The 19,256-nt window shown below is 36.0% G+C and overlaps 1 protein-coding gene across 1 annotated transcript; it reads left to right on the top strand.

The window, feature by feature from the left end:
* The first annotated feature begins 6,056 nt into the window (after positions 1-6,056).
* On the top strand, positions 6,057-19,013 carry LOC149813284 (pre-mRNA cleavage factor Im 25 kDa subunit 2-like). The gene is made up of 7 exons (XM_089990849.1): positions 6,057-6,331; positions 10,354-10,399; positions 16,669-16,762; positions 16,879-16,952; positions 17,063-17,149; positions 17,234-17,344; positions 18,636-19,013. The coding sequence occupies exons 1-7, from the start codon at positions 6,213-6,215 to the stop codon at positions 18,705-18,707; spliced, it is 603 nt and encodes a 200-aa protein (XP_089846975.1). The 5' UTR covers positions 6,057-6,212; the 3' UTR covers positions 18,708-19,013.
* The last annotated feature ends 243 nt before the right edge of the window (positions 19,014-19,256 follow it).

Here is a 19,256-nt window from a genome sequence, read left to right as displayed (position 1 = left end):
ATGAAGCTTGTGATAATGAATTTTGGCTTTTGGTCATGTATGAAGAACTTAACCAGTTCACTCGGAATAATGTATGGGATCTAGTTGATAGACCAAAGGATCATCCGATAATTAGAACGAGATGGGTCTTCCAGAACAAGCTAGACGAGAACGGCGAAGTCATTCAAAATAAAGCATGGCTAGTAGCATAAGGCTATAACCAAGAGGAAGGCATAGATTTTGATGAAACCTTTGCTCTTGTGGCTCGATTGGAGTCAATTCGAATGATGCTTGCTTTTGCTAGATACATGAATTTTAAGTTATACCAAATTGATGTTAAGAGTGCATTTTTTAATAGATATATTAATGAAGAAGTTTATGTAGAACAACCACAGACTTTGAAGATGAGAAATATCCAAAAAGAGTCCATAAATTAAAAAGAGCTTTGTACGAACTCAAACAAGCACCAAAAACATGGTATGAGAGACTACAAAGTTTTCTAGAACTATCTGGTTTTTCCATCGGTCGGGTAGACTCCACTTTATTTATTAAAAATCTAAATTCAGATATTCTTATTATGCAAATTTATGCCAATGATATAATATTTGGTTCTACTAATGATTCTCTTTGCAAAGATTTTGCTAAAGCTATGCAAGAAGAGTTTGAAATGAGCTTGATGGGTGAATTAAATTACTTCCTTGGACTTCAAATAAAGCAAATTGAAGAAGGAATCTTCATCAACCAAGTCAAGTATGCAAAAGAACTTCTTAAAAGATTTGACATGGACTCATCTAAATAAAAAAGAAATCCTATGAGCACAACTACCTCTCTTGACAAAGATGAAAATGGTAAAACGGTAGATACTAAGCTCTACAGAGGTATGATCGGATCTCTATTATATTTAACTCCTAGTCGACCTGATATAATGTTTAGTGTATGTATGTGTGCCAGATTTCAAGCTAATCCGAAGGAATCACACTTAATTGTTGTAAAACAAAGTCTTTGATACTTAAAAGATACTTCAGACTTTGAATTATTTCACCCGGAGTCATCTTCCTTCGATTTAGTTTCATAACGTGATGCAGATTTTGCGAAAGCAAATCTGATCGCAAGAGTACTAGTGAAACTTTTTAATTCTTAGGACATTTCTTAGTCTCTTGGTTTAGTAAAAAGCAAAATTCGGTATCACTCTCAACAACTGAAGCAAAATATATAGCAACTAGTTTAGCATGTACACAAGTTCTATGGATAAAGCAAACCTTAAGAGATTTTGGTTTGAATTACTCCACAACAACTATTTATTGATAAAACTAGTGCTATAAATCTTTCAAAAAATCTTGTTCAGCACTCACAAACTAATTATATTGAGGTGAAACATCATTTTTTATGAGATCATATTTTAAAAGGTAATATTTCTTTGAATTTTATATCCACAAATGCACAACATGCCAATATTTTTACTAAACCACTCAAAAATGAAGATTTTATGAGAATTAAAAAAGAACTTGGAATTTGCTCATTATTGGACTTATAATATTTTTTTTTTAAATTTTGTTTTACTTAAAATATTTTAAGATTAAACTTTTCAATCGACTGACATTTGTCAATTAGTCGACTGGTAGTTGGTTAATTTAAAAAAAAATGAAACCGACAACTTACTTGTTTTAAAAACAAAGGGCAGTCGACTTAGGCTACAAAACCCCTGCGTTTCTCTCTCCTCTACAGAGTAGTCGACCCTTTTCCCTCTTCTCTAAAAACCCTCAGTGAATCGGCATCCCTCTTCCACTCGTCAGACAATGACACCCTCTACAGCATCGGACGATGTCACTGCAATGCCGGACGACAACATCCATTCCGTTCCTTAAAGCATCCCATCACTCCCTGCGGTAACACCATCTTCGGCAAGTTCCATTTTCTTTGCCCCTTTCTTGACAAAGATGCCTCATCAGAAAACTGCTTTCGAGCATGCTTCCCCTTCCTCAAACACATCCATGGCCAAAGCATGGCATGGTTTTTTTCCTTAACCTTCTTTGAAATCCTCTTCTTTATGATACGTTTGGGTCTATATATGCTCTTCCAATTTTACCCGGTCGAATTGTTCTTTTTCATGCCTTTGAACGATATAATCTCAAGGTATTGTTTAAAAGTATTTCACATCTATTTGACCCTTCTTCTAATCGTGATTACTATCCATTATTAATTCATCTATTTTACACAAATTTGCAAATCGATCATGATACTGGGTTTATTTTTTCTCTTGTCGGAGATGTCAAAATCGAATTTGATTACAAACTTCTTGGATAGATTCTTAATGTTCGATCTTCTGGCACTTTTTTTAATTTGATTGAACTTGAGGATGAAAATATTTTCGACCAAATACTACTTTCAGGCACTTCTCATTGTCCTCCTTTTCAAAATACTAATCTTTAACCTCGCGCACGAATTGCAGGAAGAATTCTTGCTCACAATGTTCTTCCAAAAACAGGTTCTTTTGATTATTTTTCCACTGATCTTTCTACTGCTCTATATGTCTTATTTGGAAATATATCTGCAAACTGGGCAAACGTCTTCTTTACTACTTTATGGAAGCAAAAACCTTTTCTTCCATATGGTTGTATCCTTACTCGAATCTTTAAATATTTTAAAGTGCCTTTGAATATTGAAAAGTCTGTTTCTCAAAAGAAAATCTTTGATGAAACTGTTCTTAAATGAATGAGAAATTTTCATCTAGAACCTTCATCATCTAAATCTCCTATATCTCCTGAACCATCACCATCTCCCACATCTCCTCCATCTCAAGGCAAAAGGAAGAAATTTTCTACTAGAAAAGATGATGATGAAATCCTGAAACGACTTGAAGCTTTGAAACTTCACCAACACACATTTTGTGAGGATGTTAGTCAACAACTTTCATCTATTCAGTCTGATATAGCTGAACTCAATGAGATGTTAAAACAACACTTTTCTTGAACTTTGATTGCTATGATAGTATTTTTGGTTTGTCATACTTTTGAACTTGTATATTCATGCATCTTTTTGATACTATGACTCCATGTACTCCTTTTGATGATGATAAAGGGAAAGAACAATATGCATGTGACTAGGTGTGATATATGAAGAATAATATGCATGTGTGATATATGTTATTTGATATGATAACTTCTTATGTTTTGACAACATATTGATAAGGGGAGTAAGTTATTCTATCTTTTTATCAATGCTCTATTTGTGACTAGTTTGTCATCATAAAAAAAGGGAAGATTGTTAAGACAAGAAAGCTGTACACGATAATTCAAGTACGATATTTTGATGATGAACAACTGAAACAACTGGATTTCAGCTATGGCAATAAAGAAAGAAGAAAAGAATTGAAGAAGTTTACAAGTTCTACATTGAAGAATTGATTGAAGATTTCGTGCAAGTGTAAATCTCTTTAAATTCTTAGATTCTTGTAAGAGCCTTACTTTGATAGCATATCTCACTTGCATTACACCTAAAAATACTTAGGAAAACTTTCCTAAAAAGAACCCTTTGCAAAACTGATATTTTTAGTTTTATCAGTCGACTAATAGTCTTATCAGTCGACCGATTTTGTCATGCCTTTTTCAAAGCCAAATGTCTATTTTCTGATCAGTCGACTAATCTACTCTTAGTCGACCGACCTGAATGTCCGATTTTTGAAAAATTTAACAGAAGTTGACTAAAAGTTTTTTTAGTCTACTGATGATTTTCATCAGTCGACTAATTTTCAAAATCCTGAATTCAAATCTTTTCAGCTAGACACAATAATCGATTGATTTAATAATCAGTCTGCTAATATTTGATTTCAATAGACTGATAACTTTTTTAGTTGACTAATATAGCCATTTTTCTGAACTTTACAGAAGTTGCATTTTTTCATTTTTCAAACATTTTGACTATTCAAAACTGTTAGTTTGATACCTCTTCGTACCACCAACGCCTGAAATTCTTTAGCTATAAATAAGAGTGATATCTACACTCAAAATAAATGAATTGAAACATCGAATTATGTGTTTTTCACTCCTATTTTTTTAAGCATTTGTTTTCTCACTCACTAAGTCTTTTCACTCAATTTCTTTTGTGAGTCAGTGAAATTATGAGTTGACTATTTCTGAAGCCTTAGTAGCCTTTGCAAACCTATTTCACTTCTTTTGCATTCATAAGAAAGACTCATAGGCTGATTGTGAGTTGTTTATTTCATTTTTTTTGTAAAAGGATAGAGTATCCTTGGTTCAAAAGAGAAATTTGCTTTCAACAAGGTTGTTGCTGAAAGTGAGACCAGTTTTGGTCTGTTTGATCTTGTGGTGACACAAGTTTGATAGTGAAAATCTCAAGAGGGTTTTACTTGAGGATTGAATGTAGGTCTGAAGGACCGAACCAGGATAAAATCTTTGTATTATTTGTGTGTGATTACTTTGCAGAATTCAAAATCTTTCAAATTCCAAAGACGAAGTTTAAAAGCACTATTCACCCCCCTCTAGTGCTGGTTGCATCAATCCTACAATACTTTCAGTGGCTTTATTAATTAACAAATCCTTGAAGGGCAGAGAAGTTGTCCAGGGTCACTTGGATCTTCTGGTTCATTGCCGGTTTAAATTTCAACAGGTTATGGTGAGCCATGTTTTTTTTAGTCAGAATTGCATTGCCGAATTGCTTGCTGTAATTGCCATTCCCAATGTGGATAGACATATGAATACTTTTGTAGGGTCCGCCTAACCCCAACTTTCTCGATAAAAAAAAGTCCAGTATTGCCATCTAACTTTTAAGATCTGGGTTCCATCTCACTTTATTGGATTTTATTTGGATCTAGACTCGAATTCAAAACCATTGGATGACCTTTGGGTTCACGTTTGGATAAAGCATGATTTGGCTATATCGCAAAGATATGGTAGGACTTGACATAGGATACGAGTGCAATGCATGCTTTAATGAAATCTTGTTTAAAATTTATTAAAACATTATTATTGAAACAATATCTACACGTCAGTTTCCTTGCCATTGTGTCCGAGAATGTCTGGTCGTGTCACTATGGACACAACCAAAATGGTGTGTCCTTGTGACATAGCGATTTGGACCAGATCCGATTCAGCTACACGTCTAGTTTCCAATCATTTCTCTACCGGATCAAATTCATACAAAACTTGGATATTGAGTCTTTGTTTTTTGGGAAAAATCTTTGACATGTATAAACAATTTTAAAAAATAAAAAAACACGTATAAAAAAAACAAATATAAATTAGGAAAAGTACTTTCTATCACCAACCGGGGCTCCCATTGTCTATGGGGAGCAGCTAGTGCACGTCACCTTGTGTTGGGTCGTTGCAGGTTCAAAATCCAAGGGGGTCTGCTTAACCCCAGCTTTGCCTTTATAAAAAGAAAAGTACCTTCTATCAAATTTATACCACTACCACAACTAAACTAGAATATTTTTAAAATGGGTATCATTTTGAAAATATCATTCTATTTTTTCAGGAACGTATCATTTTCATAAAATATGGCAATATAAAAAAAACACAATATTTTCATAATGTCGCGTAGGTTTTAATTAGGGGTGTCAACGGGTTTGATAGGTGAGTCCAAACTCGGATGACTTTGAGGTGTGGGTACCGGCTCCGCTGTGGTTCGCCATAAGAAAAATCATGTGAGAGTTTTACAAGGATTACATGAACCATATGGGATCCATACCCAACAAAACAATATATTTTTATTTTTTTATTGAAAAATCACACAGAACCAGACTCGGGTCTGGTATGAAATTTCACAAACCATAATTGGTTCCATGTACTAATAGGATCCTTTTGGATCCAATCTAATTGGAACCCTTCATTTTATCACCAAACCCTGACCCTACAGGGCTTGATACGGGTCGGGTGCCGAGCCATTGACATTAAATTTTAATATCCAATCAACCCAGTTCATAACATTGCGAATCGTTCCGATTCACCGGTTCTTCGATATCTCGCTCCCTCAGTGAGCGGGAGAGTCCGAGCGCGCGTAAAAAGACTAACATCATTGGGCGTCCCTGATAGCGAAATACAGATACCCACAAACCCTAAACCCTTGATCTTCCTCCCGCACCAAAGGAGAGGAGGGGAACCCCTGTCTTCCTCTTCTTCTTCGTTCTTTGTGTTGTTGTTGTTGTTGTTGTTGTTGAAGGAAACAGAGTGGTGGTGACGCAGACAAAGGGAGGAATAGACGAGGAGGAAGGAAGGATGCACACGTCTCCGGTGGTGAACTTGTACCCGCTCTCGAGCTACACGTTCGGGACGAAGGATCCCAAGATGGAGAAGGACACCTCCGTCGCCGATCGCCTCGCCAGGATGAAGGTCAAGTGAGTGCTGTTTCCGCAATCCCTAGAGATTTTGGCGACACCCACCTTCGTTTTTTATGCGGAAAAAACTCAGATTACTATCACTCGTTATGGTTTCATCCGATTATGCTATGATCTGTGCTTTGCAATTTGTGGGTTAATTGAATTTGGCTTTTTAATTTATTATTTTATTATTTTATCTTTTTATGCCTACTTTAATGTAACGAAAGTCTAATTTTGGATGATTCTATTTTGAATTTCTGTAAGCCAATGAGAAGTTTGAGCTGTGCGTGTATTATGGTGATGAATGGATTAAGTTCTTGTTAGTGTTACTTAGTTGTTAATGCACTAGTTTTTCGTCTGTCGTTGTTCTCCTTTTCTCTACCTCCTTTCTTCGAACACTTGGATGCAAATATTAGGGATTAGAACCAATGTTAAATTTGGCTATTGGGAGTTCATTTTGTTTCAAGTTTCATAATTTGGTTGATTCTTGAACCGACCGTTCTTCCACCAGAGAAGTTCTCTCCCTTCTGTGATATATGGAAGCGTGAGGCCTATGATGTTTGTAGTGTAATTTCGATAACCAATAATGTGATGGCAAGTTCTGAATATCTGAGACCTTTTCTCCCCCAAAATTTGTGCATACCCTGCAAAGTCTCGTCCCATCCTGATTCAGTCTACTTCTGAAGGCTATATATCTTCACGCCCCGAAATTGGAATCCGTTAGATCTTCTTCCATTGGGAGACCAGAGTTATCTCTATGTTTAAGATCAACAGTCTGCCAATTCTTTTTCTTTATTTCTCTTTTACCTTTGAGGATTAAGATTCTAAATGGGATTCGAAAACTGTCCCCAACTCTACTCATTTTGTTATCCGCTTTCTTGCTTGTTGCACTGTCTTCTCTAACTACGCTAACCATGCAACTGTCATTGAAATAAAGCTGTGGGAACCTTAACCATATCAGACTCTTGAACCTAGCCGTGGTTGGTACTCCATGTCAGATTCTGTTTAAAATGTTATCTGAATCCTGAAAATACCCATGGAAATATAGTTGACACTTCTAGTCTGCATGCACAAGTTCTATGTATATCTCAAATTGTTTCAGATGATCTTACAGCTTGTTCCCATGACCTAAGTACTAATTCTTGCTTCTGCAAGCTGATTTAATAAATGACATGAATGGGACTTTACATGGCCATATGATCACTCCTATTGGATTTTATAGGTTCTCTAAATATGTGTGATGCCTCTGCTTCAAATTTATAGTTATTGTTGCTCATTAACAATTTTCGCTTATGGGCATGAAAATAAAAGACACCTAATTTGTAGTACCAGTTGGACCTATTTGATGTGATCCAGAGTGTCTTATGTCCAATGGTATCAAAGCCTGACATTATTCTTGTACAAGACATAAATGAGCTTTCGTTTATCAAAGGCAATCAATTGACAGTTGCTGAGGATCAAGATCCAATATTTTGAGCATGCAAATGGAGGAAGGAAAAACCTCATATTCATACGTTGATTTGAGGAACAGATGATGGAAAGCTAAAGATGCATTTGCCAAGTTTCGAACAGTTTGGATCCGTTTGAATCTATTTGAATCCTTAATCTAAATCAAGTCCAAACTGATTTCTGATAGATCATATCTAGATGAGGCTCAGTTGTGCATTCAGTTTCAAGGCATTTATTTGTTCTGAGAATTTTTGTTATTATTGTATTATGGATTTTATTTGGATTTATTTAGATCCATTTTAGATCAAACTATGATGAAATCAATTTTAGTTTCTAAGGATCTTGCTAGGCTTTGTAAACTGAAATCCGTAGGATTTACTCTATAACACAAATGAATCGAATGAAGATTCATGCCTTTGCTTCAATAAAGCTCTTGCAATGATTCCTAACCCACATGTGATGATTCTAAGAAAATTTTCTGTATCTTTGAATGTTGAATGTGATTCTTGAGAAGCCTAACTGAGAGAATGCACTGCATTCAATTTATCATTATTTTTAATTTATTAAAAATTTTGCAGGAAATAATTGACAAAATTTATGATCTTTTAAATCCCAAACCTTTTTAGTTCCAAAATGTTTTCTAATTTTCTCTTTTGAATCAACCAAGAAATTTTAGAGAAAAAAATCTACTACAATTTCCAAAGATGGATGTTCTTGAGAATTTCTGAGATCAGTTTTTGCTAAACTATTGCCAATAGTACCATAAGCACACCCTAAACAGTTGTCTAACAACAACTAAACAATTTAAGGGGACAAAAGGAGAAGAAAACAATGAAAAATGGGGAAAAAGAGATATTTAAACAGGTTTTCCCTAGCATTCTGTGCAAAGAAATTCAAGGTGGAAGAAAGCAAACAACATTCAGAACTTCCCCATGCACACAAAGGCATGTGTGGAAGAAAACTGTACTTCTCTTGGCTATTTAGTAGATCTTGTGGGCATGATACTGGTAAGGGGCAAAATCAATGGTCACTGAAGAACAATAAAGGAAACATTATTTTTAAAAGAAAGTTAAATGAAGTAAAACTAAATCTATAAGGAACAATCTTTTACAGTGACTATCAGGATAAGCATGGATAGATTGTTCATAGGAAAAAACGTAATTCAAAATCACCAAAAAAAGGTCTAACGATTGTAGGATTGCGGTAACCTAGGTTTAGGATTCAAATCCTCCATTTCCCCCCTATGTGAATATCAGAATATAAAGATATTAAGAGCGAAAACAAAAATGTTGAGATTTAGGATGTTAGCATTTAGCACCAAATGAACCGCTGTAATTGTCCAGAAAGTAGAAACACATTCAATAGAAAGACTATCTTGTGGTGGTGTAATTGTCCAGAAAGTAGAAACACAGTCAATAGAAAGACTATCTTGTGGTGGTGAAGTTGGATAATGAAACTAGTTCAAGTCCTAGAACCACAAGAAACCACAGGCATTCAAAAAATTGCAAATAGAACTCCCAGAACACAGATAGCCAATGGAGAATGTGGCTCTCATAGGAATACTATTATTATTATTATTATTGTTGTTGTTGTTGGTGTTATTGTTAATTTATTTAATGTTGGATTGATGCTTGTTCAAAATGAGTCTTAGGCTTCTAGCTGTCGTGCCCATTGATCCCAGTAGCCCATAAATCATGTTAGAAGAGCCTTTCATTCTATGTCACAGGGATTCGGCTAGGAGGGTGCCGCACCCGCGTCGACGCGACTCGACGCGGGTGCGGTCAACTCGATCCTGGGTGCGTTGACCGCACCCAGGATCATTAATGTCCATTTAAAAAAAAAAAAATTTGCCCAAATGGGCTTCGATTTTTTTTTTAAAAAACTTTATGCTAGTCTGTCAGCTGCTGACAGACTAGCATAAAGTAAGTTTTTCAGTTTTCACGCACAGCTGCTGACAGCAGCTGTCAGCACAGCTGCTGACAGCTGCAGCAGCTGTCTGTCAGCTGCTGACAGCTGCAAAGTTTAAAAAAAAAACCCCGCCTATTCCCCAACCCCCTTTTTAAAAAAAAACCCCGCCTATTCCCGAACCCCCTTTATATATATATATATATATATTACATTTTTGCCCCTGCCGCACCCCCGCACCCGGGTTTTTTGGAAGTGCCGAATCCCCGCACCCGCACCCGCACCCGCACCCGCACCCGCACCCATGTGACATAGCTAGTTTCATTATAATCTGAAGAACTCCGAGTCAATATTTCTTCACCATTACTGTGCACTTTGTTGGTCCTTTTGAAATTAGAGAGAGACTTGATATTTGCTCGCCTCTTCGGTTATAATATTTTCATGTCACTGGATCTTTTTCATTTTAAATTTCAGGATATACATTATTTTTTCATAATTTTTCCTCTTGAATTTGATGGTTTTTAGTTGTTTATGCTTCATAAATCAGGTTTATGTATTCATGACAGCAAAGCAGGTCCCAGTTGAAGCTGGTGATTTCAGTGACAGGAAAACTTTTGCTTTCTTTTTCAAGTAGCCTTGTGCTAATGTTGTTCAACTGTTGGGTTGCTTTTTCTCTCTTTCCCTAGCTATATGAAGGAAGGAATGCGAACAAGCGTTGAGGGAATTTTGCTGGTTAGAAACTATAACTTGTACTTCAAATTTATCTTTGGTTATATTCATTGTGATATTGGATGGTTCATTTTGAAAGGCATGCTTCAGTTTGTTGATATGGTTTACAAGCATTTAATATGGGCCAACACATTACTTGTGAAGTCATCCTTATCAGATGGTTAAGGAATCCCATGAAATTTAGCATGTGGAAGACCAATAATCAGCAACATGCTGTCTAATAAGTCTAGCATCACTTTTAGTCCCTGCATTTACTCTTGTTAAGTGGTCTATGGCTTTGTGGCAGCTTAGGGACTTTTGCTCTGAAGAGTCATAATGGTATCTTGATGATAGGATTTGTTATGTTTCTTCTTGTTGACCTTAGCAATCTCCATTAAGTTTCTTCCTGTATTTTGCACTAGAAAAGAAAATATAATGAAATCACTTGTTGAAAGCTGACTTTTCAATCAATTTTACATTCCGAACTTTTGTAGCTACTCTCTTTTCATTGGTTAGGAGAAGGCTATCAAAGTTTTGCAACTAGTATAGATAAACTATATTTGCACAATTGATATCCATGTTATTATGGTATGTGTCATTATTCCTGAATACAAATGAGTTGGATTCAAGATCCTCAAATTGTAATAAAATAGCGAAAAATACAAAAACAATGCCACTAAGGGCTTACAAGATCGCAATCACAAAAGTGTATCAGCACAAACCAATGCCACTAAGGGCTTACAAGACCACAATCACAATGTGCATAAGCACAAATCCACTATGGGACACTACAATAGTCAACAAGGGACAACAACACAAACACTAAGTGTATTAAAACAATAAAGAACTAAATAGAAAAACACAAAACATAAAAAATATTCATCTTTATTGAGCATAAATGCTTAAGAGAAGCATTAAGAAAAATTGGGACAAGTAGTCCCATTATATACAAAAGGACCAAGGCTTAAAGCCATTGGGTGCTCCCATAGGAGTTATTGGGAGCTCCCAACTGTCATAAATGTTGCCGTTGGGGCTCCCAACGACTCTATGGTCCCAATGACCATAGATCCTCTACAATGTAATAAAGGGGAAATAAAATAAGAAAAACAGAAAAAGCAAAACTGTCCCTAGCAGACAGCATCTATTACAAAAAGATGAAGGTACCCCTAGAGGGTATTACCTATTACACACACACACACACACACACACACACACACACACACACACACACACACACATATATATATATATATATATATATATATATATATATATATCAAGTCTTCAAACGTCTTCAAGAGAGATCTTCATCTTTATCACATAGAGAATTTTGCAAATACAAGTCTTCAAATGTTTTTATTGGTGATCATCCTCGAACACCTTCATCGGCTATGTCCATCTTCATGACATGATGTATCAAAGATATCCCTTCTCAATCCATCACATCTTTAAGAGCCCGAAGAGAGAACAAACCAAAAGGTTCCAACTATAAAAGAAAAATATCCTAGCCCAATAGTTATAAAATTTTAAAACCAATATATTTTAAAATACAAATAGAATTTTTAAACAAAATAGTAATAATTTTTTTAGAAACATTAGATAATCATTAAGAAAGATAAGAGAAGTATTCCTCAAGGATCAATTTTTATGAAATCAAACCATAATCTTAACATATTTTTCAAGAAAACATAACATTGATTATAAGAAAATTTGATCATTAAAGGACATATGAATCATCAAGAAAAGATAAACAATTATGCATAAATAATATCCTAAGCATTTCAAGTAACAACATGCATATAAAATATAACAATTCAAAAAGAGGCCTTAAAAAAAGCGGAACTGATTAAATTCATGCACACAATAATGTGAACAAGCTAATTAATATGAAATACACACATATATACATCATGCAATTAAAACATATTTAATGCATATGAAACGATAATAAAAAGATAACTATTTTTATCAATAAAATGCACATAACATGCATGAATTTAATATAAAGAATTAAGTAGTCTTCAATTACGTACTAAAGTGTCCGTGGACAACACACAAGTGTTTACTTAAGGAACACATTCTCAAAACTTACAAAGAGGCACACACAAGAAAACTCACAATATAAAGAATAAGACTTTTATTAAACATCACAAGTATGCAAAAAATGCATGAATTTTTTTATCAATAAACATCTTCCATACAAGAAAAAATAAGCAGTAAAAGTTTAAAAATTTCAAGAAGAGATTTTAAAAATCCCACATAACAAAGAAAATGATATTTGCAAATCAACACCAAATTGCGAAAAATATGAAGAGATTTAAATTCTCACAAATATCAAGAAGTGATATTTTGTAAAATTCAACAGTAATTTGATCATCACAAGCACTCACCTCACTAGGCCTCCAAACCTAAAAAATAAAGTGTATCAACGACTATAACAAGAGCATAAAGGGCTAAAAAATCACACAAAAAGTGTGAATAAGCATCTTTTGCCTACATATCACACTCAAAACAAGTGTATCAACGACTAGAGTAAGAGTATAACAAGAATGCCACTAATGGGTTAAAAACACACACAAATGTGTGAATAAACATCTATTGTCTTCATATAATGACACTCAAAATGAGTGTATCGGCGAATAGATCAAGAGTATAACTAATGGGTACACATAACTCACCATATTCAAACACGTCTCTTGTCTACGTATAATGGCACTTAAAACAAGTGTATCAGCTTATAGAATAGGAGTATAACAAGAATGTCATTAATAGGCTAAAATCACACATGAAGGTGTGAATAAGCATCTTTTGTCTACATATAATGACACTTAACTAAGAGGCATAATAGGAGAAAAACATCCGAGGTAAGAGAGCTTGTAATGGAAATAAGCTAATATCATCAAGAATATCATTCTTTAACAATATTTTGAAACACTATGATTTAAAAAATAGATAGCTATAAGAGATACACATAATTACAAGTATCCATAATAAAGACAATGACAAAAAACAAATGAGTGATTCAACACCTTCACACAATCAAAGATCACATATCTGCCGGTTAGAGTCAAACTTCAAGTTGACAATTTAACTGAAATAAAATGAGGTGCACACAACTTACCCCAACAAACATTTCTATTTCAACAATAATAATGCCAAGATAAATGATGCATCATATAAAAGTCTGTGATGGTCAAACGCAAATGCCACAAAAAGGCAATAAATACTCACGAAAATCAAAATCATACAAGTGAGTTCATATATAAGAACCGATTTGAAACAACAAAGTTTCAAATCAAATTCTAATGACAATTGATGCAATAAAATGCAATGCAATAATATGCAATATCAATATGAACAAGCTATATATAGAGAGCTCAATTTAGATTACAGGTCTACTATGAGACAATCAATGCCACATAACATTAAAGAGGGCCAAAACATATATAGAGATTCTCAAAGTATCATATAGAAAATCAAGTATATACACAAGTATAACTAACCATGGATACTCATAAAGAGATAAAAAATTTCATGTATATGCAATTAATATAAATAACTTAAAGCTACATATCTTATACAAAAGATATGCATAGGATAGATTAAGGCATTAAAGGCACAATATAAAAATTTATATTTTATAAATAACAAGTATGCAATGAATCAAGAGTCGTTGAATCAAGAATACACATGTCCACCAAAGATTTAAGTGTACAATTACGCCCATCAACAATGGTGAAGTACTAAAGTCAACCATGACACAAAGAAGTTTCTCATGATCTTCAACTTAATATTTTATTAACAATTAAGTATGCAACACAATATTTAAGTCCCATGCAAAACATGCCATGAAACTAATAAAATAACATAATCATGAATACCACAAAAAAGCTCAACAAGAGAACTAACAAACCAATGCTCCACCAATTCCATGAATCTCCTCTTCAAGCTTTTGTCCAAGAGCACTAAAGGCTCTGATACCATCTAATGAAACAACCAGTGCACAAATACGATGCCACAAAGTGGCTACAAAGGTGTACACGCACAAGAACACAAGTCTCTAATGGGCCAAATACAAAGAGCCACTACGGGCCAACACATAAACTCTCAAAAGAGAGCAAGAGCACAACTAAAATGATAAAAGATTTATTGCAATATGCTTTACAACAAGCATGGATAATACAAGGACTGCCTTTATATAGGCACTCCCATGCATAAAGGGTTGGGCCAGCCCCAACAGCTAGATTTCTACCTGTAGGGGCTGGTCCAACAGCTAGTTGGACTGGCTACCAATAAGTTGTCAACTGTCTGAATCAAAAGAAAAACAAAAAACAAAAAACAAAAAACAAAAAACTGAAAATAGAAAACTTGTCGGATATGTCACATGGGTGCGGGTGCGGGTGCGGGTGCGGGTGCGGGTGCGGGTGCGGGCGCGGGTGCGGGTGCGGGTGCGGGCGCGGGTGCGGGGATTCGGCACTTCCAAAAAACCCGGGTGCGGGGGTGCGGCAGGGGCAAAAATGTAATAAGTAATATATATATATATATATATATATATATATATATATATATATATATATATATATATATATATATATATATATATATATATATATATATATATATATATAAATAAAGGGGGTTGGGGAATAGGCGGGGTTTTTTTTTAAAAAGGGGTTGGGGAATAGGCGGGGTTTTTTTTTTAAACTTTGCAGTTGTCAGGCAGCTGCTGTCAGCAGCTGCCTCAGCTGTGCTGACAGCTGCTGTCAGCAGCTGTGCTGACAGCACAGCTGACAGCTGCTGTCAGCAGCTGTGCGTGAAAACTGAAAAACTTACTTTATGCTAGTCTGTCAGCAGCTGACAGACTAGCATAAAGTTTTTTAAAAAAAAATTCGAAGCCCTTTTGGGCAATTTTTTTTTTTAAAAATGGACATTAATGATCCTGGGTGCGGTCAACGCACCCAGGATCGAGTTGACCGCACCCGGTGCGGCACCCGCACCCGCACCCGCGTCGAGTCGCGTCGACGCGGGTGCGGCACCCTCCTAGCCGAATCCCTGTGACATAGGGACTCGGAACCTACTGGAGTGACTCCTATTACAATATGAAATGATTGAAATACCCTTGATGGGTATTTCAGTGTACATACATAGTGAACTATATATATATATATACACACACACACAATACATTTTAACAGGGGGAACGAGATGGTGAAGATGAGAGAGAGTTAGATAGAGAGGGAAACAAAAGGGAAAAATGCGAGAGGGGGAGAGAAAGGGAGACAGAGGGGGAAGACGAGAGAGGGGGAGACAGAGATGGGGGAAGATGTGAGAGGGAGAGGGAGAAAACTAGAGAGAGAGTCTATGTCGGAGAGGGGGAAGACGAGAGATAGGGAGAAGACAGAGAGAGGGGAATCAATAGAAGGGAAAAATGAGACCGAGAGAGGGAGAAGACAGAGGGGAGAGGACGAGAGGGAGGGGGAAGACGAGAGAGCGAGCAAGAGAGAGGGGGAAGACGAGAGACTACAGAGAGGGAAGAAGAGAGAGAGGGGGAGACGAGAGAGTGAGCGATAGAGAAGGGGAAGACGAGGGTTTCAGGAGCGAGCGAGCGAGAGAAGGGGGAAGGCGAGGGTTTCGGGGGGGGGGTCCGTTTTGTTTCTTTTTTCTTCTTCTGATTCAGGTCTGAATTATATCCGACCCAAACCGGTGCAATGCAGGACCCGACCCACGGCGTACCCGTGTCGACACGGGTACAGCAGCCCAGATGCCGTGTCACGATTACATAGTTTATAAATTATAATGAATTTTAAATGAAAGATTTAGGAAGGCTGCACTTTGTTGATGTTAATAATGAATTTAAAATGAAAGATTTAGGAAGATTGCACTTTGTTGATGTTATTTATCAGAGAGATTGAGAGAGTTTTTAATTATCTGTGTTTCCTTTATTTACAACGAGTAGAATAATGTATATTTAGATATCCTAGGACAAAAGGAAATAGGAGCAGTAACTTTCATCCATACTAATTATAAGAGAGGATTTACTAGGTAAGACTTTTCATCCATGCTGCACTTTGTTGATGTTATTTATCAGCTCTAGAGCTCAGGTCCTGATTGCATATCTGGATGTGGACCTGGCCTGTATTACACAATCCGATTTATTCAGACCTGGACTCTGTTAATACACATAGAAATTGATCTGATCGAAACTGGCTTGACTTCAACCTGTTTAATGACCTACTTTAGGACTCCTTACTGTTCAACATTGTAAGATTGTGAAGTTGTTTCGATATTTGCAGGTGCAGGAACATAACCATCCTCATATACTGCTGTTGCAAATTGGAAATACATTTTGCAAGCTTCCTGGTGGGCGCCTAAAGCCTGGAGAGAATGGTATGGTTGTTCCAGTCTACTTGATGTTACATATGGTACACTTTGGGCAGTACGTGATGATGTTGCTGTTATCTGAAATGCAAGTATTGTTTTACCTGACTTTTCATACTTGACAGAAATTGAGGGTCTGAAACGCAAGTTGTCGAGCAAACTTGCTGCTAATTCAACTGCATTGCAGCCAGACTGGCAGGTACTAAAATGAGCATTTCATCTCTTTGGCTTCCAAACTCATGTATATGTCAATTCTGCTTTTGTTCCTTTTGTAAATGACCAGTCGATTGAACTTCCTTTTCTTTGCAGATTGGTGAGTGTGTAGCTATCTGGTGGCGGCCCAACTTTGAGACAATTATGTATCCTTACTGCCCACCACACATTACTAAACCAAAGGTGATCTCAACTAATTGGATATCTTCATTTCTGTGTTGATATTTCTTGAGTTTTACCGCTGAACTCATGTTAATGTTCACCCAGGAGTGCAAAAAACTTTTCCTTGTTCACTTGTCTGAAAGAGAATACTTTGCAGTACCAAAAAATTTGAAACTGCTTGCCGTTCCACTGTTTGAACTCTATGACAATGTTCAGGTATGTTCTATGTTTTCTGCAATTTTCTCTTTCTATAGCATTTTGATTATGCAATTATCGATGTTTAATTGTTTTCGTGACCTTCATTTAGATGTTCACATATTTAGTTGATTAGGATGATAATGTATCCAGCTCAAATTCTACTTGTGAGAGGGGTCACTGGAATTGGTGAGAATTTTATTTATTGCTGCCCCCTCCTTTTTCCCGGTAGTCAGTAATTACATGTCAGTCAATATTATAAGGAATTCTTCCTTTTATATGGACAACTTAATTACGAGCTCTATATCCAATTTGCAGGAATTTATTCATAGAGGTGTCCTGAATGAAATATGGGATGAATTAAAGGCCCCTATTAGTTTTATCATTATCTGTTAATTTTTCCTTTGAAGTAACTCATTTACATCTCTTATAAAAAAAACTCATTTTACATCTACATATTCCTGAATGTTGGGCTGCCAAGAGACATCATATTAAAAAAATGAGTGTAGCTGAGATGCGTATGCTTAGATGGATGTGTGGAAATACAATAAAAGATAAGATTCAGAACGAGGAGATACGTAAGAAGTTAGGCGTTGCACCCATTGAAAATAAGATGAGAGAGAATCGTTTACGGTGGGTTGGGCATATTCGGCGAAGGCCTAATGATGCTCCAGTTAGAAGGATGGAGAAATGGGAAAATATATTAGTTAAAAGAGGTCGGAGTAGGCCTAGGAAGACATGGATGGAGATGATAGGAAAGGATATGAATGCTTTGAACCTCACTGAGGACATGGCATTGGATAGAAATGATTGGAGGAGAAGGATTCATGTGGAAGACCCAAAATGATTTTCTTTTTTGGTTCATATCGCCGACCCCAATTGTGTTTTGGGATGAAGGCGTAGTTGTAGTTGTTGTATATTCCAGCTTTCCTGATTTCATTCTTTAAGAAGGTTATCAATGAGAAATGAAACATGCTTTCGAGTATGTGGGAATTAAACCCTATCTGATTAGCTTATTACATTACATGATTCACTACCCAAAAAGACTTGGCAAACATGATTTTAAATACACATTGAATCCAATCTGATTGGCCTATTCTACATAATTTTAGTTCTTTGTAGGATCCGATTACCCAAAAGCACTTGCAACCAAGCTTGGCACTTGTGCACAGCTTGAGCTGCTAGATTGTATGCTGCATTGTTGATATACCCGAAGTTTTCAGTTCCTTTGGTGCTTATAAAACTTTAGTGTTCGTCTGCCTATTTGGGGTTGCTTCTGACACGATGAAACGCTCTTTGATGTTGTGTGCAGAGATACGGGCCTGTTATCTCCACCATTCCTCAGCAGCTATCAAGATTCCAAGTCAACATGGTCAATGCATGAGTGCTGAGCAATTCCCCAAACTGCTTTTAATGCTATTGGCGTCTAGAAAGAGTGCCTACTGATTGATATTTATGCTTGCCATTACAAGCTTCTTTCTTAATCTTGTTCTCCTGTGTTTATTTTAAACCTAAAACTCTTACCTTGTTTGATGATTTATGTGCATTTATAAGGCTTATTGGAGTTCTTATTCTGTCCTTGGACATGTGCTAATAGGACTGTAGAACCCATTATGGTATGAATTGCGATGTACTATTACAAAACAGAAATCATGTTAGACAGAAGCTGACCCTGTACCATTTTTTCTTTTTGGTCTTGGTATCATGTACTTGTAATCACACTAGAGCTTTTTTGGATCACAAAGTACGTTGCTGTGAACAAGCAATATTTCACCTCTTCTATTCATTTGCATCCTCTAACTTGACAAAAATAAGATAACATCTAGTCATGATGTTTACCTACCATGTGGAGAAATAGGCATACCAGTGGGAGTGCTACCTTTTCCGTTCATTCAGAGAGAGGTCTCTCGGTGGAGTTGAAAAATTTGATGTC

This window comes from Nuphar pumila, chromosome 16, assembly GCF_984573655.1.
Source record: "Nuphar pumila chromosome 16, dmNupPumi1.hap1.1, whole genome shotgun sequence".
Lineage (NCBI taxonomy): Eukaryota > Viridiplantae > Streptophyta > Magnoliopsida > Nymphaeales > Nymphaeaceae > Nuphar > Nuphar pumila.
This window is presented reverse-complemented; position numbering and strand designations above follow the sequence as displayed.

Excerpts from the sequence above, each read along its gene's own strand:
- LOC149813284 (XM_089990849.1), top strand. The coding sequence starts at position 6,213 with ATGCACACGTCTCCGGTGGTGAACTTGTACCCGCTCTCGAGCTACACG. Across the intron at positions 6,332-10,353 it reads CTCGCCAGGATGAAGGTCAA|CTATATGAAGGAAGGAATGC; the intron begins GTGAGTGCTGTT and ends CTCTTTCCCTAG. Across the intron at positions 16,763-16,878 it reads CCTAAAGCCTGGAGAGAATG|AAATTGAGGGTCTGAAACGC; the intron begins GTATGGTTGTTC and ends CATACTTGACAG.